General features: G+C 46.5%; 1 protein-coding gene across 3 annotated transcripts in view; it reads left to right on the top strand.

The window, feature by feature from the left end:
• The window catches only part of DDO (D-aspartate oxidase), a 201,408-nt gene that overhangs the window by 149,410 nt on the left and 28,875 nt on the right, over window positions 1–23,123 (top strand). For all 3 annotated transcript variants that reach the window (XM_085612123.1, XM_085612125.1, XM_085612124.1), the window contains one exon: window positions 20,235–20,343. In XM_085612123.1, the coding sequence (XP_085468249.1) occupies window positions 20,235–20,343 (109 nt within the window). The remainder of the gene's footprint in view (window positions 1–20,234; window positions 20,344–23,123) is intronic.

Below are 23,123 nucleotides of genomic sequence, written 5' to 3'. Positions count from 1 at the left end.
AACCAAGAGCCTGATAGAGACTCGTCTCAGCACCTGTTTTTTAGAACTGCCAGTGCTGAGTACTGGCACGACACGGCCCACTTGATGCCCTTCATTTTAGTATAACACACTTTCCTGGGCATGCCCCTTGCTCTCTTCTCAAAACCATTATTTCTGGGATTCCCCCCAGAGGCGCTAAAATATTGACAAAGTTAGATAACATTCTCCGAAGTGTGTTTGCACATCGTCAGGTGTTATGGCAAGCACATAAAAAAAAGGGGATGGCTCGATTAACAAGGAAATAAGCAATTACCCGGCAAGTTTCTGATGAGCGCCAATGTGGCGATGATCAACGGAGGCCGCTCTATTAGAGCGAGGAGAGCTGCCCCCGCCACCGCTAGCAATTAAAGCAATAATAAAAAGGATTTTAAATCCATTTTCTTATTGTTTTATTTTAATCCCCTGGACCCGTCCCCAGGTCTCTGACGAGTCTTGGAGGTGGATCCAGGGGATGACACTGCTGGTGGGGGAGTAGGGGTGGGGGTTTGGCCGGTCATCTAGGGTCGGCCAAATCCTCATGCGCAGTGAAGCTCTCTCCAGCCCTTGCTGCATTGCTGAGGTTGGAGAGAGCAGGCACAGGCTCCCAGTCTGTCTAGGAGTTCAACTTGCCGGCGCTCAAGCCAATCCCAACACTGCTTTCATGCAGCGTCATGTTTGGCCACAGTGCAGTCTGGGAGCCTGTGCCCAGAAGAAGAAGCTGGGAGGAATGCAATGCAGCAGGAGGCGGCATTCAGGTAAGTTTAAAGAAAATGTATTTTAATTTATTTTTTACCCCCGAACCCTCCTTGCTCCTTGCTCCTTCCTCCGGCGTGGCCTGCCTCGCCACTTTTGCAGGGGACGGGCCACTACTGGCAGTGACACGCTTTCAGAGGTGGGCTGCTCTCTCAGCACTAATGCTGGCAGAGGGGCTGCGCACACTCTCACTAACTCCACTTTCCATGGAGCCTTCTGTGATTGGAACTCGTGATCGGCCCCTAGAGCCCCTAAGTGACCTCAGCCTTTGTGTATGAGTCACACCAGCTTTGCAAAGACAGCCCTGGCTCCTGGGCGCTGCCTCTGAGCCCGTGCGTCCCGGGTCGATACTCACAGCCGTCCATGTTGAACCTTAGGGGTGTTTGTCATCAGTGATGTCATCAGTGATGTCATTTGAGATGTCATCAGTGATGTCATCAGTGATGTCACTGACCATGTCATGAATGATGGAATGTGTGACGTCATCAGCAGTGAATTGCGGGGGCGCGAGTTATAGTTAGCTGAACTAACTATGACGCCGGAATTTCTATGGTTTTGTACAAGTGAAATGTCCAACTAACTATAACGTTCCTGAAACCTATGGTTTTTTCAGTTAATTTCTATGTTTTTTTAAATGCTAATTTCTAATTATAACGTGCCTGAAACCTATGGTTTTTTCAATGAATATCTATGGTTTTTTAAATGCTAATTTCTAACTATAATGTGTCTGAAACCTATGGTTTTTCCAGTGAATTTCAAAGGTTTTTTAAATGTACCTCAATCCTATGTTTTTTTATTTTCTATATATAAATATATATATATAAAAAAAATATGAATAATTTTTAGTTAGGAAAACTATATTCATTCTTTTAAAAAAAATATTATACAGAAGTCGCGCACCCTTCGCGCACCCTACACGATGGCTGCGCGCATTCCGGTGGCTATTTTGAAAAGTCGTGCTGGGGTCTCGACTTCAACGGAATTTGTAAAGTATGAAATATCTTTAAATTAATTATAAATAAAAGTTTTCCTTTAAGTGTTTGTCTAAATGTATTAATAAAAGTATTTTTAAAGTATTATTTTCAATATAATTTCGACTAAAAATTATTCGATTATTATTGGATTCGGAGGTTAGGAGGGATGGCCATTTTGCTCGATCTGTTTTGGGGTGATTCGTCAAGCGGGGGCTGAGAAAAAAGGGGGGTCCCAAAACGCGTTTTCCCCATGCATTTTCCCATAGGACCTTTAGTCGAAGGTACAGCCCGAACGGCTAAACAGAATTACTTGAAATGTGGCAAAGAGGTAGTCCTCAGGTCAGGCATGTGCCTTTTGCTTAAATGGTGTAAATCCGTTCAGTAGTTCCTGAGAAAATCAAAAGTAAAATCACATATATATCTGGGCGGAGCCTAACCACACATCTCATCGTGAGATCTGATTGTCTGTCAGCACTTCATCCAAGAAGTGTTGGCAGCCATCTTGGGACCAATATACATGATAGCACCTCATTAAAAAGCATTGCAGTTAATAGAAGGTTTTAAGACTTTAGTTACATTATAAATCATTTGTTGATGGTACCATACTCATTTTAGGAATTGTGGTGTGTTCTAAGGTGATTTTACCATGTGAAAAAGCCTTCTGCTGTGATATCATGAATCATGTTTGAGAGAAAACTATTTTCTCATGCTTTTCCCACAGAGGTTTGGAAGGTGATCTATAAGCTAACTGAGAGCATATTTTCTGTAAATTCCCATTATCTTTCTCAGTCATGTGAGAATGAAGTCTGATATTCTCAGTAAAACATGTACATCCAACAAGGGCAGAGACTGTCAGTTGATTCCTTTGTGTTCTATTGCAGCTTCCCAGAGTGTTCTAAAGAACAACTAGAGCGCTAACAGTCCTACTTATGACAAACGTATGGAACACCTGAAGCCATCTTGGTTGGAATAAAGTGGTAATTCTTAAAACATTTAATTTAAAAAGGAACAAAATGAGGGGGTTCATTTTGCCATAGAAATTATGATTAGTGCTGAAGAAAGAAAAATTAGGGCACATTTTGAGTGACTTCTCAAATCCTCTTCTATTTCATTAAAAAATTCTGACATACAGACTGAAACATGCACTTTCAATACCAGCAGCAGACTTCCCTGGTGAGCAGTAGCTTTACTACAGTGATCTAATAAGCAACTAGAGTGCTAACATTCTGAATGTATGGCAAATTTGTGACACATCTGAATGCCAAGTAACAACAAAAGAGGAAGGGTGACTAGTCCCCTCAAGGGAAAGTATATAAACCAACGAAGTCAGTGTAGTGTCAACAAGGCACTAACCATCCAAGAAGGCACGGGTCTCCAGAGTCAGAACCTACCCAATATGTTATAGGGAGGAAAACAGACCTAAGGAGGTAATACAAGTTATGTATGAAAAGCCCTCACTCACCAACCTGGTTGGTGACATGCTTCATCATCGGGCTCCACCGGGTATGGCCGAATGCCATCCCAGTGTGCTGCAACGCCAGGTTACTGCGGAGCGGGATTGTGTGTGGTGACAGTGAATTTAAAATTCCCAATTGAGTCAAAAAAATAGTTTAATAGTTTTGCTAATTGGAAAATAAAAAAATAAAAAGGAGTGAGGGTCAAAAAATAACAGACCGGGTTCACTCCATGGCGGTCAACATGTTTCTGCCTTTATGTGTGATCGACAGGCTTTCATCAGGACCAGAGTGGGGGTGTGGGAGCCCCGGTGGTATGAAGGCGCTAAGGTTCACCCTACCGTGGGCTGCTGTGTGAATTTTTTTTTATAAACACAGGTAAAAATCCGCCAAGAGATATGATGGTGGAGAGAAACGAGTTTACTCTATAATGAAAAAAGAGACATACATACACAAGACAAAACATAAAAGAATCGTAAATGTGCGTGGTCATTACATTATAAAGCGCCACAGTTACAGGCTCAAACATAGTGCATGGATGGGGACTGTGCCAATAATCAGTACCTCAGGTGCATAATAGACGTGCTGTCCGTGCACCTAGAATTAGCCAGATACTGGTGTCAGGGAAGTAAAACAAGACTTCGCCTGAATAGCGTGACTAAAACTGTATAACGAAATGAACGTGGAGTCTCGATGCTGCATGAGAGACTAGAACTAACGAGGGCCAGGAAACAAATGAACGCGGCCCGTGTAGCATTCCTGGGAGGTAGAAATGCCAAGGGGAGTAGAAAGGTTCTTACTGTGAGGCAAGACCGTTCGTCGCCTCAGGGATCCCGGGGTGAAGGTGCGAGCAAATATGGCACACCCTGGAAGGGAAAAGAAAGAAAGAAAGGCCACGGGCGGCTAGGTAACAAAAACACAAGCCGAAAAGCACTGCAAACCTTACCATAAGGATACAGGAGGCCGAAGGTACACTTACGCCCTCGCTGCTCGGCACCCGTTCGGAACCTGCAATGCCTCAAGCCACCGGGTCCAGGAAGTAAAGAGACCTGAAGCGAGGCACATATAAGCAAAGAGAGGAGGGCCTCGACGGGTCAGAGAGGGAAAGGAAGCCCATCAGTGATAGGGCAAAACCTCAAATGCTGTGCGGTGATTGGTTGAGCCACAGCCAATAGAATGTGTGGAAAGAAAGAGGCTCGTCCGCTGTTTTCCATTGACAGATCGTCAATGAAAACTTTATGCGGTACCTAGAGAGTGATCATTTTACACGCTGGGCACATTAGGAACGTGTGCCTGGGTGGAGGAGCTCTGGATGCAGAATAAGCAGACGGTTTATGCTGTGAAACAAAAGCTAAAAGGTTCACTCGGATGAAAATGCCAATGTAAATACAGGAGACAAAGTGTGCACTAAACGCTGCATGTCATGACCCCCCAATTGTCGGTCTTCGCTGGTCGGGTAATGGGGTACAGCACAAAGCGGTCCAGACAAGGACTATGTACTAGGTGGAAATGTTGTAAAACCACACAAAGTGACCCTATAAGGTCCAGCCGAATTGGTGTAGAGGTCTCAGTTGGCTAGCGGTACCATATAGGCAAATACAAACGACTTTGTGTGGTTTTACAACATTTCCACCTAGTATATAGTCCTTGTCTGGACCGCTTTGTGCTGTACCCCATTACCCGACCAGCGAAGACCGACAATTGGGGGGTCATGACATGCAGCGTTTAGTGCACACTTTGTCTCCCGTATTTACATTGGCATTTTCCTCTGAGTGAACCTTTTAGCTTTTGTTTCACAGCATAAACCGTCTGCTTATTCTGCATCCAGAGCTCCTCCACCCAGGCACACGTTCCTAATGTGCCCAGCGTGTAAAATGATCACTCTCTAGGTACCGCATAAAGTTTTCATTGACGATCTGTCAATGGAAAACAGCGGACGAGCCTCTTTCTTTCCACACATTCTATTGGCTGTGGCTCAACCAATCACCGCACAGCATTTGAGGTTTTGCCCTATCACTGATGGGCTTCCTTTCCCTCTCTGACCCGTCGAGGCCCTCCTCTCTTTGCTTATATGTGCCTCGCTTCAGGTCTCTTTACTTCCTGGACCCGGTGGCTTGAGGCATTGCAGGTTCCGAACGGGTGCCGAGCAGCGAGGGCGTAAGTGTACCTTCGGCCTCCTGTATCCTTATGGTAAGGTTTGCAGTGCTTTTCGGCTTGTGTTTTTGTTACCTAGCCGCCCGTGGCCGTTCTTTCTTTCTTTTCCCTTCCAGGGTGTGCCATATTTGCTCGCACCTTCACCCCGGGATCCCTGAGGCGACGAACGGTCTTGCCTCACAGTAAGAACCTTTCTACTCCCCTTGGCATTTCTACCTCCCAGGAATGCTACATTGGCCGCGTTCATTTGTTTCCTGGCCCTCGTTAGTTCTAGTCTCTCACGCAGCATCGAGACTCCACGTTCATTTCGTTATACAGTTTTAGTCACGCTATTCAGGCGAAGTCTTGTTTTACTTCCCTGACACCAGTATCTGGCTAATTCTAGGTGCACGGACAGCACGTCTATTATGCACCTGAGGTACTGATTATTGGCACAGTCCCCATCCATGCACTATGTTTGAGCCTGTAACTGTGGCGCTTTATAATGTAATGACCACGCACATTTACGATTCTTTTATGTTTTGTCTTGTGTATGTATGTCTCTTTTTTCATTATAGAGTAAACTCGTTTCTCTCCACCATCATATCTCTTGGCGGATTTTTACCTGTGTTTATAAAAAAAATTTCACATCTGAATGCCTTCTTGATGGAATCAAAGTAAAAAACTGAAAGTATTTCCTACTGAGGAGACTGTAGTAAATGAGGAAATTAGGAAACATCATAACAAATAAGTCTCCCAAAATGGCCACCAGAGACAAAAGAGCCCAAATGTAGCCGAAATATCACCCAGATGGAGCCCAAGTATAGCCCAATGACAGAATGTCCCAGAGTGTTCTAACGAACAACTAGAGCGCTAACAGTCTTACTTATGACAAAAGTATGGCACACCTGAAGCCATCTTGATTGGAATAAACTGGTAACACTTAAAACATTTAATTTAAAAAGGAACACAATGAGGGGGTTCATTTTGCCATAGAATGTATGATTAGTGCTGAAGAAAGAAAAATTAGGGCACATTTTGAGTGACTTCTCAAATCCTCTTCTATTTCATTAAAAAATTCTGATATGCAGACTGAAACATGCACTTTTAATACCAGCAGCTGACTTCCGTGGTGAGCAGTAGCTTTACTACAGTGATCTAATGAGCAACTAGAGTGCTAACATTCAGAATTTATGGCAAATATGTGACATATCTGAATACCTTCTTGATGGAATCAAAGTAAAAAAACTGAAAGCATTTCCTACTGAGGAGACTGCAGTAAATGAGGAAATTAGGAAACTTCATAACAAATAAATCTCCCAAGATGGCCACCAGACACAAAAGAGCCTAAATGCAGCACAAATATCACCCAGATGTAGCCCACATGTAGCCCAATGACAGAAGTGTGCAAAACACTTATTTTTTGTGTATTTGCAGTTTTATATAGTGCAGACTTGTCAGGTATTGGAATGCTTTACATGAGCATTGGTTACATCACACAAGATAAAATTCATTTTGGTTGTAGACATGGGGAGTATAAGTGATTTGACCACAATCACAGAATGTTGAGCCGAAGCAGAAACTCCAACCTGGTTCCCCAGTTGCAAAGTCTGCAGCTCTGGAAGTAACACCACATCCTCTCGCCAAGGTGCAACATTTAATCAAGTGGTCAACTGGATAAAAACATATAAAGATTACAAATAATTTAAAAGTTCTTTGTCGCTATTTGAAAACTCCGAAAATATGTGCTCATTTTAGTTTTTTAGAGCACTAACCATAATTTTGATGCAAATAAGACCCTCTCATATATGTAATTTCTAAAGGAAATACTCTAGGTATTACAGTTTTGATTACATCAAGATGACGTCAGGCGTTCCACACTTTTGTAATAAATATAGAATGTTAGCAATCTAGTTGTTCATTGGGATACTGTTGAGAGGCAGACGCCAGGGGCACGGACTCTGAAAATTGAAGGCAGGTAGGAGAGTGCAGAGGCAACAATTTGACCACACTGGGCAGGCAGGAAGGGCAGTGGCAGCACAACAGACTATGGAGGGCAGTGGAAAGGGGGGCAGGGGCAACAAACCAACAATACAGGACTGGCAAGAGAGGCAGTGGCAATATAATAGGCCATTGTGGGCAGAAGGAAGAGGCAGTGGTAGTACAACCATACATGCCAACAGACCCGTTTCAGCCAGGAAATGTCCTATGATTTTAAGATCAAATGGGCTTTATTTGATCTGTCCCCTGTCTACAATCTCCTCTTTTTCAATGTAACTCAAAGGGGAAAATCAATACCCCAGTTTTTTTTCAAAATCTCCCTCTTACCAAGTTCAAAATGTTCGCAAGTATGGTACATTGGATCATGGTAGGCAGGAGGAATTGGGGTAGGGACATGGACTCAGATAACAGAGGACAGGAGGGACATGGAGAGGTGCACCAAACTGACCCTACAGGGCAGGCATCAGGGTTTGCAGCAGCACAATACACCACACAGCGCATGCGGGACGGGAGTGCAGCACAACAATCCATAGAAAGCAATAGGGAGGGGACAGGACCAAGCCAGGAGGGAGGGAATAGGGGGTCTGCACATGGAAACAGAGGGCTGGGGGCAAGATGGCAGGGCAGGAGCAGCAAGATGACCATGGAGGTCAGTCAGGATGGGCACTAGAAACAAGACACACCATGGAGAGCAACAATGAGACTATGGTGGCATACACACAGACCATGGAGGGAAGGGGAGAGGGGGTTAGGGGCAGCTAACTGACCACACAGGGAAGGTGGGAGAGGCCATGGCAGCACAGAAGACCATGCATGGCAAGCGGGTGGGTTAGTGGCAGCACAATGGCTATGATGGGCAAGAAGGAGGGTGCAGGGGCATGCACAAAGGACCATGGAGGATAGAAGGGAGGGTCAGGACCTGGGCACAGACAAGAGAGTTCAGGGGAAGGGGCCTCACAACAGACCGCGCGGGGCAGGCAGGAGGAGCAGTTGCACAACAGATCAGGGAGGGCAGAAGGGTGTGGCAGTACAATGGACCATGTAGGACAGGAGGAAGAGGATAGGGGCATGGCATGTGGACAGGCAGGGTGTAGGTGGCAGGGACAGGTTACAGTCATCTGACAATGCTAGGCAGGTGGGAGGGGAGTGGCAGCTCAACAGAACACTCAGAGTAGATAGGAGTGGCAGGTCCATGGAACATGGTGGGCAAAAAGGATGGAGCAGGGGCATGCACAAAGACATCGGAGGGCAGGGGGAAGGAGAATAGGGGCAGCAAGCTAAGCACAGAGGCTAAGCAGGAGGTCAATGATGGGCCATAGAATTGGGCAATGGAGGGCAGGAGGAGTGGACTGGTACATCATGCTAAATGGAGGGCAGTGGCAGCACATCAGACCATGCATGGCAGGAGGGAGGAGGCTAGTCCATGGATTCAGACAACTGAGGATAGGGAGGAGGTGGATGGGGCAGCAAGCTAACTGTTCAGAGAAGGTGGGTATTAGGAACTTTATTGTTTTTAAAATGTGTGTCTGTGCGAACTACTTAAAATATGAACAAGTATGCAGCGTAATCTCACTTTTATTCAGGAAGAAGAGGACGTTTGTGACTGTGACTCCGGGCTCACTTGGCAGAAACACCCCCTGACACTCCACCCCCATCGCAAAATGTAATGCCCGTGAAAAGGGTAGGTGGACGCTGTGGTATATAGAACATAGTCCTGAGAGGACGATTGAAAATGAAAACTAGATGTAGTATATAGTATAAACTATGCACGAAAAAGTGTCATATAAGATGAACCGGGGCGTGAAATATAATATGCAATACATTGTGCGCAATGACAGATTCATTGGAGAGTGCGAGATAGCACAGGCACTAGCGCGTGCTATGCGATATGCGCCTTGGAGTGTAATATGCACAGGGCAGTGTTGTGTAACATAACTAGTCTCTACAGTTGTAATATAAAATATGTGCTGGGGAGTGTAACGTTGCATATGCACTGTGACAAAGATATGGATCCCAGATTGTTATATGTATGGCATAGCGCTGTGCGTTATAACATAGACATCGAGGAAGGCACGTTAGATGGGGCAATATAACCCGTGCGAAGGAAAGTGTGGCATGACATATTCACGGGGTGGTGTTACAGTGCACATGGGCTAGAGAGTGTCATAGCATACGCACTAGCTGGTGGAATACAACACAGAGGTGTGTGGCACTCGGTGGGCACTGGTGGGTGTAACACAGCATTGGGCTCAGCCAGGAGCACGCTGTGACTCTCAAGTGAGGTTCGTCTCCTTTCCAGAGAGTAAAATAAAAAGGATTACACATCCGGCGGTGGATGGGTTTTTTATTAACCGTGAGGGGGGTTTCTTGCATAGTTTGGTCGAATTTGTGTCGAATCCCCTTTGAATGGCTTGGTGTGCGTGTATATTAAATGTGCCCGTCAATAGCTACCCATGTTTGTATAAATAAACGACAAGGGTGTCTACTTGGAGAGTACCCACCGGCGGGGGCGCCGGGATTAGGCACGGTAGGGCGTCAGACACGTTAGAGCTTCACTAGTGGTGTAAATACATTCCATGTGGATTCATTCTATGCATAGTCGCCTTTTAATGAATATCACGCAAATCGTCATGGTGATAGGTACATACGGTTTGTCCAGCATGTCCTAGGTGTTTCTATAAATATATATATTTTTAAAATAATAAAAAACAAAGGCCGGCCCCGGGGGATGGGGTCCCCGGAGCCATAAGTGGCCTCAGGAGGGGGGCAAGGCAGCCCCCTCCTAAAGAATTTAAATAAAAAAAGCACATGACCCGGTGGTTGGGGTCCCCGGGGCCGATTAAGGCCTTGGGAGGGCCAAATTTATTTTTTTCAACAAAAAAAATTAGGGTGCAGGCCCTGGGGGATGGGGTCCCCAGGGCCAGTAAATTAGAAAAAGACGAGGGGCCACACAGCCCTCCTTCTTAAAAAATAAAATAAATAAAAGACCGGCATCGCGCTGGAGGCCATGCCCCCTCCTTGCAGCACTCTGCAAACACGCCCCCTGGCCAGTTGTAAATTGGGGAATTAATTCCCCTTCAATACTGAGGGTCCCTGAGGGCCAACTAGCCCAACAGGTATCTCCAGTGTGCGCCAGGAAGCTGCGTTGCAGACAGGTGTTCTGAGGCCACGCCCCTTTTTACACCTCAATGCAACGCAGCTCTGTGGCGCGTACTGGAGGTACCTAGTGGGCTAGTTTGACCCTAGGGACCCTTAGGATTCAAGGGGACTTAATCTCTCAACTTAGAAAGGCCACAGGGCGCGTTTACACAGTGGTGAAGGAAGGGGACGGGGCCTGAGGTGACATGTGCAAACACGCCCTGTGGCGCGTTTTAAGTTGGGGAAATAATTCCCCTTCAATCCTGAGGGACCCTGGGGGCCAACTAGCCCACCAGGTGCTTCCAGTAAGTGCCACTGCTCTGCGTTGCAGAGAGGTGGTGCAGGCCGTGCCCCTTTTTACACCTCTCTGCAATGGCACTTACTGGACGTACCTAGTGGGCTATTTTGCCCATAGGGATCCTCAGGATTCAAGGGGACTTAATCTCCCAACTTAAAAAACGGCCACAGGGCATGTTTACACAGTGGGGAAGGAAGGGGACGGGGCCTGAGGTGACGTGTGCAAACATGCCCTATGGTGCGTTTTAAGTTGAGGAAATAATTCCTCTTCAATCCTGAGGGCCCCTGGGGGCTAACTAGCCCACCAGGTGCTTCCAGTAAGTGCCACTGAGCTGTGTTGCAGAGAGGTGGTCCAGGCCGTGCCACTTTTTACACCTCTCTGCAACGCAGCTCTGTGGCGCATACTGGAGGTACCTAGTGGACTAGTTGGACCCTAGGGACCCTCAGGATTCAAATGAACTTAATCTCCCAACTAAAAACGGCCACAGGGCGTGTTTACACAGTGGTGAAGGGAGGGGACGGGGCCTGAGTTAACGTGTGCAAACAAGCCCTGTGGCGCGTTTTAAGTTGGGGAAATAATTCCCCTTCAATCCTGAGGGACCCTGGGGGCCAACTAGCCCACCAGGTGCTTCCAGTAAGCACCACTCCGCTGCGTTGCAGAGAGGTGGTCTAGGCCGTGCCCCTTTTTACATCTCTCTGCAACGCAGCTCTGTGGCGCTTACTGGAGGTACCTAATGGTCTAGTTGGACCCTAGGGACCCTCAGGATTCAAGGGGACTTAATCTCCCAACTTAAAACGGCCACAGGGCGTGTTTACACAGTGGGGAAGTGAGGGGACGGGGCCTGAGGTGACGTGTGCAAACACGCCCTGTGGCGCGTTTTAAGAGGTAGTTTTAATCCCCTGCCCTATTATATACTAGGGGCTTACAGAGGAGGTCATGCTGATCACAGGGGGACCCCAACGCATATTGTTCCCTAGTGTATGTAGGTGTTTTCACTGTATTCTGAGTGTCTTTTAACATAGCACTGGCTCTAGGACTGGTTAGTCAGACTCAGTTACCACCAGTATCTGTCTGAAAAAGTTGAGGGTACAGGATGATTTTGCAACAAGGCTTCTTTCTGCTCTTCTGTTTGTTCTTTCTACACGTTATCCTTCTCCCTGCACTTTTCTTCGTCTTTGAGGACTTCTGTTGCTTCTTTCTGCATTTCTTTTTTTTCTTTCTGTGCGTTTTTTCTTCTTTCTTCACATGTCCTATCTCTGTAGGCATAGTTAGAAATTAGCATTTAAAAAACTTTTGAAATTCACTGAAAAAACCATAGGTTTCAGGCACGTTATAGTTAGGAATTAGCATTTAAAAAACCTTAGAAATTCACTGAAAAAACCATAGGTTTCAGGGGCGTTATAGTTAGCTGGACTTTTCACTCGTACAAAACCATTGAAATTCCCCCGTTATAGTTAGTTCAGGTAACTATAACTCGCGCGTCCGCAATGCACTGCTGATGACGTCACATATTACATCACTCATGACATGGTCAGTGACATCACTCATGACATCACTGATGACATCTCAAATGACATCACTAATGACATCATCCTTGTGATAGAGTGGCAGACCTCCACTTCCCCTAATATAACCTTTGATACACACATTCAAAAATAGAAACTACAATGTTCAAAACAATGGACATACCAATACCAGTTACAACAACCTATTCAGTAATTCTAAGATCCACATACACTCATTCACCAACAGTCCTATACAGTCACTCATACATGTACTCACTCATCATATGTACTCACACACCTATACATCCTGTTACACAACGCCACTCATCCATAGAGTTACTCACACACATAGTCACTCATGCTAATAAAGAATCAAACATCCATTTACTTGCATATACAGTTATACACACACCACTACACTTACTTCTACAGAAACTTACACATACTTAGTCTTTTAAACAATCACTTATAGAAATACATACTTATTCGTACAGGAACTCTTTCAATCTCTCACTCTCACATATACTCACTTATATACACCAATAGTCACATATACTAGTTTAAAACATATGTAGTTACTCATAAAGACACTATTGAGACAGTCTATCACTCACTAACACACCCATGCACACACTCATCCACCCATACAGTCCTGCACACATGCTGTCTTCACCACATACAAACAGTGAGTCACTCATTCATGCACCTATGCACTACGTAATACCCCCCACCGAACCATACAGACACTCAGACACTCATACTGATACTCAAAAAACCAACTAATAACCTATATAGACACTCATGTAGCTACTCACCAACCCATGCAGCCACTTATACACAAAGTGAGAGACTGATACAGATATTTACACATTTAAACATTACTCACTAAGCCATGTATTCACTAAGATACACTTAATCAGTCAGTTATACAATCAATTTTTCAAAAGCAAATCATCCATTTAGACACTTATATACCCATTTATTCTTCCATCGACCTTGAGATATACATATATAAAACATATGTAATTTTCAGAAAAACACACATTCACTGGATGATGTCATCAGTGATGTCATTTGAGATGTCATCAGTGATATCATGAGTGATGTCACTGACCATGTCATGAGTGATGTAATATGTGACCTCATCAGCAGTGCATTGGGGGCGCGTGAGTTATAGTTAGCTGAACTAACTATAACGGGGGAATTTCAATGGTTTTGTACGAGTGAAAAGTCCAGCTAACTATAACGCCCCTGAAACCTATGGTTTTTTCCAGTGAATATCTATGATATATATATATATATATAATTTAGTATACTATGTATACATGTGAAAATGTGTCGGTCCACCTGTTTACCTCGGTAGCACAGAAAAAATGGGTGGAACTGACATGAGCACGCCGACGAGGTCCTCTTATGGCTCCTATGACGTCATACAGTATCGCGAGCGGAGCCATACCATGCTATTATGACATCATCATCGATGTGGCAGAGCTAGGAAAGAATTTCCGCGAAATGCTGGCGCAGGGGATATTCACCTAAGTGTTCAGGCTAGTCCTTTGGGAGCAACTGTTTATGTTGCCACTCCAGAAACTGAAACCAGTGATCCGAGGGCAGAGGCCCTGCAGATGGCACACGAGGTGGGAAGCCCAGTCGTGTGCACCGGCGGGGCAGCGAAGTGACAAGCACCACTACCCACAGAAAAGGTAACAAGGGCACTGAATAACACAGGATTTTCTCTTTGTATCTGGCAGGAACAACAAGGTTAAAATGCCCTAGTTCCAAAATGTAGAATTAGTGCTACAACGGTCTTCAAGAGGACTTGCGATGGATGCCGCTTCTGCCTTCCGTACACTGGAGGCGGCACATGGGTCACGAGGTACGGTCATACTAAGGTGGGACGCACACTCGTTGACCTCCCATGGCCAAGCTCCACACTTCGGGGACAACACTTTCCATTAGCTGTGTTTTCTGATGACATGTCGCGACGGCCCTGTCCAACAGCAGAACCCCTTTAGATCCAAACAGACTCTTCCATTCTCTCACCGGAAGTGAAACCAGGCCATGCGGACACTTACATAATACAACAGCCGGGGAATGCACTTTTTGTTTAAAAAGATCACATTCCTTCCTCCTAATTTATCAAATGAACGACTCACTGAAGCACAGGGGCCAGCTTCGATCGGTAAATAGCCATTACAACGACTTTTTTACTTTGCGATTCCATTACAACGCATGCATTACCACGCATGCGTTGTACATCGCGAAGTCATTACTACGCATTTTTTTAGAACGCATGGTCATTTACCACGCATGCCTTTACAACGAATGTTGTTGAATTTGAAAAGGTAAGTATGGTAAATGACCATGAGTTCTAAAAAAATGTAGACGATCCACGTCGTTGAAAGGAAACAGAGGCTGTTCTGTTTCCTCACAACGACGTGCACCGCCCCTCAGAGATGACATGAAGCAGGAACCACGAGGAGAGAGGAACCACGAGGAGTGAGAGGTAAGGGGGATTGGGCATGGGGTGGTGGTTACTTTTCTACGGTTTAGGGTAGTGCAGTGGTGTTTTGGTAGTGTAGGGGGTCGTGCTGGGGTGGAGTTTCAGGGTTTAGGGCAGTGCAGTGGTGTTTGGGCAGTGTAGGGGGTCGTGCAGGGGGGTGGTGTTTCAGGGTTTAGGGCAGTTCAGTGGTGTTCGGGCAGTGTAGGGGTCGTGCTGGGGAGGTGTTTCAGGGTTTAGGGCAGTGCAGTGGTGTTCGGGCAGTGTAGGGGGTCGTGCTGGGGGTGGTGTTTCAGGGTTTAGGGCAGTGCAGTGGTGTTCGGGCAGTGTAGGGGGTCGTGCTGGGGGTGGTGTTTCAAGGTTCAGGGCAGTGCAGTGGTGTTCGGGCAGAGTAGGGGGTCGTGCTGGGGCTGGTGTTTCAGGGTTTAGGGCAGTGCAGTGGTGTTCGGGCAGTGTAGGGAGTCATGCTGGGGCTGGTGTTTCAGGGTTTAGGGCAGAGCAGTGGTGTTCGGGCAGAGTAGGGGGTCGTACTGGGAGTGGTGTTTCAGGGTTTAGGGCAGAGCAGTGGTGTTTGGGCAGAGTAGGGGGTCGTGCTGGCGTTGGTGTTTCAGGGTGTAGGGCAGAGCAGTGGTGTTCGGGCAGAGTAGGTCATGCTGGGGGTGGTGTTTCAGGGTTTAGGGCAGAGCAGTGGTGTTCGGGCAGAGTAGGGGGTCGTGCTGGGGTGATGTTTCAGGGTTTAGGGCTGAGCAGTGGTGTTCGGGCACTGTAGGGTGTCGTGCTGGGGCTGGTGTTTCAGGGTTTAGGGCAGAACAGTGGTGTTCGGGCAGTGTAGGAGGTCGTGCTGGGGGTGGTGTTTCAGGGTTTAGGGCAGAGCAGTGGTGTTCGGGCAGAGTAGGGGGTCGTGCTGGGGGTGGTGTTTCAGGGTTTAGGGCAGAGCAGTGGTGTTCGGGCAGTGTATGGGGTCGTGCTGGGGCTGGTGTTTCAGGGTTTAGGGCAGAGCAGTGGTGTTCGGGCAGAGTAGGGGGTCGTGCTGGGGGTGGTGTTTCAGGGTTTAGTGCAGAGCAGTGGTGTTCGGGCAGTGTAGGGGGTCATGCTGGGGGTGGTGTTTCAGGGTTTAGGGCAGTGCAGTGGTGTTCGGGCAGTGTAGGGGGTCCTGCTGGGGGTGGTGTTTCAGGGTTTAGGGCAGTGCAGTGGTGTTCGGGCAGTGTAGGGCGTCGTGCTGGTGGTGGTATTTCAGGGTTTAGGGCAGTGCAGTGGTTTTTGGGCAGTGTATGGGGTCGTGCAGGGGTGGTGTTTCAGGGTTTAGGGCAGTGCAGTGGTGTTCAGGCAGTGTAGGGGGTCGTGCTGGGGCTAGTGTTTCAGGGTTTAGGGCAGTGCAGTGGTGTTCGGGCAGTGTAGAGGGTCGTGCTGAGGCTAGTGTTTCAGGGTTTAGGGCAGAGCAGTGGTGTTCGGGCAGTGTAGGGGTCGTGCTGGGGCTAGGGTTTCAGGGTTTAGGGCAGAGCAGTGGTGTTCGGGCAGTGTAGGGGGTCATGCTGGGGGTGGTGTTTTAGGGTTTAGGGCAGAGCAGTGGTGTGCTGGCAGAGAAGGGGGTCGTGCTGGGGGTGGTGTTTCAGGGTTTAGGGCAGTGCAGTGGTGTTCGGGCAGTGTAGGGTGTCGTGCTGGGGTTGGTGTTTCAGGGTATAGGGCAGTGCAGTGGTGTTCGGGCAGTGTAGGGGGTCGTGCAGGGGGTGGTATTTCAGGGTTTAGGGCACGGCAGTGGTGTTGGGGCAGTGTAGGGGGTCTTGCAGGGGGTGGTGTTTCAAGGTTTAGGGCAGTGGTGTTCGGGCAGTCTAGGGGGTCTTGCTGGGGCTGGTGTTTCAGGGTTTAGGACAGTGCTGTGGTGTTCGGGCAGTGTAGGGAGTCAAGCAGGGGGGCGGTGTTTCAGGGTTTAGGGCAGTGCAGTGGTGTTCGGGCAGTGTAGGGGGTCGTGCTGGGGATGGTGTTTCAGGGTTTAGGGCAGTGCAGTGGTGTCCGGGCAATGTAGGGGGTCGTGCTGGGAGTGGTGTTTCAGGGTTTAGGGCAGTGCAGTGGTGTTCGGGCAGTGTAGGGGGTCATGCTGGGGTGGTGTTGCAGGATTTAGGGCAGTGCAGTGGTGTTCAGCAGTGTAGGGGGTCATGCTGGGGGTGGTGTTTCAGGGTTTAGGGCAGTGCAGTGGTGTTCGGGCAGTGTAGGGGGTTGTGCTTGTGGTGGTGTTTCACGGTTTAGGGCAGTGCAGTGGTGTTCGGGCAGTGTAGGGGGTTGTGCTGGGGCTGGTGTTTCAGGGTTTAGGGCAGTGCAGTGGTGTTCGGGCAGTGTAGGGGGTCGTGCTGGGGCTGGTGTTTCGGGGTTCAGGGCAGTGCAGTGGTGTTCGGGCAGTGTAGGGGGTCATGCTGGGGCTGGTGTTTCAGGGTTTAGGGCAGTGCAGTGGTGTTCGGGCAGTGTAGGGGGTCGTGCTGGGGGTGGTGTTTTGGGGTATAGGGCAGTGCAGTGGTGTTCGGGCAGTGTAGGGGGTCGTGCTGGGGCTGGTGTTTCAGAGTTTAGGGCAGTGCAGTGGTGTTCGGGCAGTGTAGGGGTCGTGCTAGGGCTGGTGTTTCAGGGTTTAGGGCAGAGCAGTGGTGTTTGGGATGTGTAGGGGGTCGTGCTGGGAGTGGTGTTTCAGGGTTTAGGGCAAAGCAGTGGTCTTTGGGCAGAGTAGGGGGTCGTGCTGATGGTGGTGTTTCAGGGTTTAGGGCAGAGCTGTGGTGTTCGGGCTGTGTCGGGGGTCGTGCTGGGGTGGTTTTTTCTGGGTATAGGGTAGAGCAGTGGTGTTTGGGCAGTGTAGGAGGTCGTGCAGGAGGTGGTGTTTCAGGGTTTAGGGTGGGGCAGTGGTGTTCGGGCAGTGTAGGGGTCTTGCAGAGGGTGGTGTTTCAGGGTTTAGGGCAGTGGTGTTCGGGCAGTGTAGGGGGTCTTGCTGGGGGTGGTGTTTCAGGGTTTAGGGCAGTGTAGTGGTGTTCGAGCAGTGTAGGGGGTTGTGCTGGGGATGGTGTTTCAGGGTTTAGGGCAGTGCAGTGGTGTTCGGGCAGTGTAGGGTGTCGTGCTGGGGGTGGTGTTTCAGGGTTCAGGGCAGTGCAGTGGTGTTCGGGCAGTGTAGGGGGTCGTGCTGGGGGTGGTGTTTCAAGGTTTAGGGCAGTGCAGTGGTGTTCGAGCAGTGTAGGGGGTCGTGCTGGGGGTGGTGTTTGAGGGTTTAGGGCAGTGCAGTGGTGTTCGGGCAGTGTAGTGGGTCATGCTGGGGGTAATGTTTTAGGGTTTAGGGCAGTGCAGTGGTGTTCGTGCAGTGTAGGGGGTCATGCTAGGGTAGTGTTTTAGAGTTTAGGGCAGTGCAGTGATGTTCATGATGTGTAGGGGGTCATGCTGAGGTAGTGTTTTAGGGTTTAGGGCAGTGCAGTGGTGTTTGTGTAGTGTGCAGCACATGCACTACATCGCTAGGCGAGCCCTAAAAAGCCTTCCACCAAGATGGCTGCCAACACTTCCTGGATTGAAGTGTTGGCAACCAATTAGAGCCAAGCTCGTGCTTGTGTAGTTAGGTCCCGCCCAGATATTTAAAGGTTTTTTTCCTTTAATATCTCGAAAACTACTGAACAGATTTACACCATTTAAAAAAAAAAGGGCGCTTTCTGAACCAAGCACTACCTTTTTGCCAAATTTGGTGTAATTCCATTCAGGAGTTTTGGCTGTAACCATGTCTTAAGTTTCCTATGGGTAAAATCATATTCCGATCTCTATTTTTTGAATTTCTCAGAAACTACTGAACGGATTTACACCATTTACAAATAAGGTCTCTTTCTGAACCAAGGGCTACCTTCTTGCCAAATTTGGTATAATTCCGTTCAGCAGTTCGGGCTGTAGTCGTGTCTAAAATTTCCTATGGGAATTAACATGGAGATAACACGTTTTGGGGCCCCCCTTTTGTCTTGGCCCCCGCTTGGCGAATCACCCCGAAACTTTCAGGATAGGAACTGACCGAAGCAGGACCAACGTTTTGAAAATTTTACGAAGATTCGTCAACCAGCGCCAAAGTTATTGGGAAAATAATTTTTTTTTTTTAATAGAAACAAGGTCCTAACTATAACTGTCTACTGGCGACTGCCAGTAGATAATATATGTATACAACACTCCTTTCACCCGTTATAGTTTACAGAGACCCACCATGCACTGCTTATGACCTCATATATTACATATTTTGTGAAATGATCAATGACATCATTGATAACATAACTGATGTCATCTCAAGTTATATTATTGATGACATCACTGATGACATCCTCCAATGAGTGTGACAGTTTGCTATATGCTTCAGCCACTGAAAGGTACTTAATGAGCTATATCTAGAGCAAATTTGCTATAGCTTCTGTACTTCCAATGAGTATATTCAATTGCAACATGCTTCGCTCCTTAATAGGACTTGTGTGTGTGGTGGGCTGTCCGTGAAGTGTTGTCCACAGGACAAAGACTGTGTGTAGTAGGGACCTCACCATCCAACAGTATTTGAGAGCCTATAGGTAGAGGGATCTCTGTGACAGGTTTTTCACAGGGCAACAGCTTTTTGTAGTAGGGCTTGGAGACCTCATGGGGTTCGGGTGTCAAGAGGGAGCAGCCTCTACGTAAAGAGCTATGCACAGGGTGAAAGCTGTGCGTAGTAGGGCCTTGGCCACGTAATGTGGCTTGGATGTCTAGCGGGAGTTCCCTATCCATGAAGAGCTGTACATAAAGACGAATGGGGTGCTTGGAGCTTTGGCACATAATGGAGCTAGATTGTCCGGAGGTAGGGATTCTCTGTGAAAAGCTGTGATCATGACAAAGGATATGCATAGTAGGGGCTTGTCCGCCTAATAGTGCTAGTGTGTCTAAAGAGAATAAGCATCATTGTAATTATTTTTTGTAAGTGCATGTTTATGTAAGTCATGCTTTACATGAGTCTGCACTATTTACTACTTTTTTGCATCTCACAGGATGTACTGGTTTGTAGAGTAAAATTGAATAGAAGATTAGTGAAACATGTCATCAGTGATATCATCAGTGTTGTCAATTAGGTCATTTGAAATGTAATCAATGATGTCATTGAGCATGTCATGAGTGATGTAATATGTGAGGGCATAAGCAATGCATGCTGGGGCATAGGTTATAGTTATAGTTAGCGGTCTGAGTTTAAAATGTTATTTTTAATGGTCCAGTTTTGTTGGGTTATGTTAGCTGTTTTGGTTTGTGGGGGCATGGGTGTGTGGAGGTATATTGTTCTGCATGTCATATTGATCTATATCAATGTGTGCATGAATGTTTGTGTCTTTCCATGCACTCTCTGTACAAAAGCCACATCTGTTTGTATTTTATATGTTTGAAACTCAATGATTGGGATGGTCTCCAATTATTTTATGTCTTGTCAATTAAACTTTGTCTTCTTTTTAGGCACACCTATTCATCAACAATTGAATTGGTTTAAGGAGACATTTGATTATCTGTTTTCCATTTATAATTCGTCAGAGGCTAGTGATGCTGGCATTGTTTTACTATCTGGGTGAGTCCAATTCTTTTCAAATAGTGCATGTATTTTTATTTCGCCTTATCAAAATGCTGTAACTCCATTTGCTTTTGCTTCCGCAAATTTGTTTGTCAGCTATAAGGTACAAAAATGAATTTAAGCGTAATTACTTTCCTACAATAATATTATTAATTCATCAGTGATCCGTTAGGTCACACCGAGGTGCAGCACGAACCATAAGTCCAAATAACTATTTCTTTTAGCATAATCTATCACACATTCAGTAAAATCTGTTTGCGCTTATAACATGTAGTTATAAAACAGGAAAGCTGCTTTATTGTTCAACAAGCAAACAAACAAAAACTTGAAGTTGGACTAATTGCCAACACAGTAAAACGGAAAATAAAAATAGAATATTGTTGCCCAGAATAGTAGCATCTTGAACAGCAAAGAGGTAAGCAAAACAAGCATTTGCAATGCAATAGGTCTCGTATTTGCAGGAGTTTGAGTTATTGGCATTGTAAATGACAATGCATTTTATTTCTGTGTTTTGAAAACCTGGAAGTGGTGTGTAAACATGCACTTTAAACTTATAGTCCTTGCTTACGAGAAGCACGGCTGGCAGTAAAAGAGGTGCAGTTACTGCCAGCCTAGCTTCTCCTAAGCGATGACTATACGTACAGTGTGTGTTTATGCACCTCTTGCAGGTTTGCAAAACACATAAATAAAAGGTATTGTCATTTACAATGCTAATAGTTCACATTTTCGCAAATGTGAGACCTATTGTATTGCAAAGGCTTGTTATATACGTCACACGCAAGACACTTTTTCTATAGCATTAGAAAACATCTATGTAGCTTCTTAGTGGGCAAGGTGTAAAAAGCATGATCCATATTTTTTGTATACTGACAGCTAGGTTATTTCTTTCCTACCGCATCCCACCCCATGCTAGTTTAGAAGCAACCTCTATGCAACTGGGATAAGGGTTTCTATCCTCATTAAAAAAGGTACACTGCCTTTCAGTAATGTAGCGACAGGTACAGCAGATTGATGTGTGTGCCTCCTATGTGATTTATAAATGTAAACTACAAAACAATCTTTAGGTGAGTCATTGGTGTGCTTATGTTATAAACATTGCCTGGAATTGTTGGTATTTTCAGAGCCCCAGGCTTACTTTTAGTGCTCCCTCTGCCTTAGCAACAGCATGTGTAAAGCCCGAGTTTAATCCTAGCACCCACTTAAGGCAGCACCATAAAACACCTGCCTACAATTGCTTTAATGTTCCACATCGATGACCAGGAACAGGAGAAGGATTTTTAGCACTGCAGGCAGCATAGAAATGTCTAGAGCACTTCCCAAAAACATAGAAATGGCGATGTGTTGGTCTTTTGTATCACATTACTATCGGTAATAGGTGGTGCCTTAAGGTTGTTTCTTAACCTTTTGTTATCAAAGCCCCAACCATGTAATCTGAAGTAGACAAGTGTGTTTGAAAACCAGAGCCTGTGAAAGGAGAGGGATGCAGGAGTGGGGAATGGAAAGAAGCAGGCTCTGCCATGCACAGCTTAGCAGCCATGCTTGTAAAGGGACTACAGAGATCCGTTGCAGCAGCAGCAGCTGCGTCACAGAAAGGAATGTCGGTAACAAGCTAGCCGGTAGAATGAACTGAATGAGCATAGTGGAGTACAGGATGAGCAGAAACTGCAGGACTGTTTAGGGGGGGAAGGTGAGGATCAACCTTCCCACTGACAAAGCCCCTGCTAAGGTCCGTATTGTTACGTCCGAAACCTGATCAGCATGGGTGTCCACTCCGATCCCCAGCTGAGAATATATGTTAAGCCTGTCCCCTTGCTACAAAAAAAGAAGAAAACAAAATGTCCAGAGCTCATACTGTTTGAAGTCCCTTATTACCCTTCTCCGTGCGGGTATAAACATTGCTAATAATAAACATAACTTGTTTTACTTTCCCTAGTGCATAAAAGACCAGTTTACCTCCTTTATGAACCCGGAGTACAGGCAACCACTGATAACGCGCAGCGACACCCAAGGGAAGCACAACGCTCGACAAGATGAAACCAAATCGCAGGTGGAACTACAGGGTGTTGTAGCCTGCCATTAACGGGAAAAAATGATGCGCACTTCTGCAAGTTTGCAAATGTACTAGCGCCACTGAATGCTTTTTTTAAAAAACGAGCTTTGTAGCAATTATAGCGCATGTTGAAGCATTCACGCTTACTTATATAAACAACCCCCTACCCCCTTTACTTACATGATGGTACATCCCAAACCACACAATTCATAAACCTAAACAATGCGCTCTACAAACGGCCCCCGCGATTAAAGTATGTTTCAAGAGCACCGCACTAACAGTTATAGTTGTTCCAAGTATTTAACCAGACTTAAAGGTATTGTTTATTTTTGAAACATAAAAATGGGCACCCGTGTTGTGAATATATTAGAAGCGGGTGCCATGCTAAAAGAGAGCGTGGCGCCCGTGCACAGTAATTAAGCAAGTAACAAAGTGCTCTGTTGTGATGTTATGCAACACTTCTGAGGGATTTGTTTTTTTATTTGTGTGGGCAAGCAAAGAGTTGTGCGATAACATGTGACGTCCTTCTTCTTTGTGCTTGTCTTTAAAGCACTGGTAGACCCCTATGTGCCTGGAACCAGAGCCAATGGTGGGATCTGGTAGATGGGTGCGCAGTGTGTTTTCTTTTCTAGGGAGAGGCTTCCAGGTCTTTAGCAGCTGTCTGGTCTCATCTGAAAGGGAACCAAGAAGGGCTGGGCGAGAAGGGAGGGGGGAATGCGAGCAACAG

Source organism: Triturus cristatus, chromosome 6, assembly GCF_964204655.1.
Source record: "Triturus cristatus chromosome 6, aTriCri1.1, whole genome shotgun sequence".
Lineage (NCBI taxonomy): Eukaryota > Metazoa > Chordata > Amphibia > Caudata > Salamandridae > Triturus > Triturus cristatus.
Note: the sequence above shows the minus strand (reverse complement) of the source record. Positions and strands in the feature narration are given on the sequence as shown.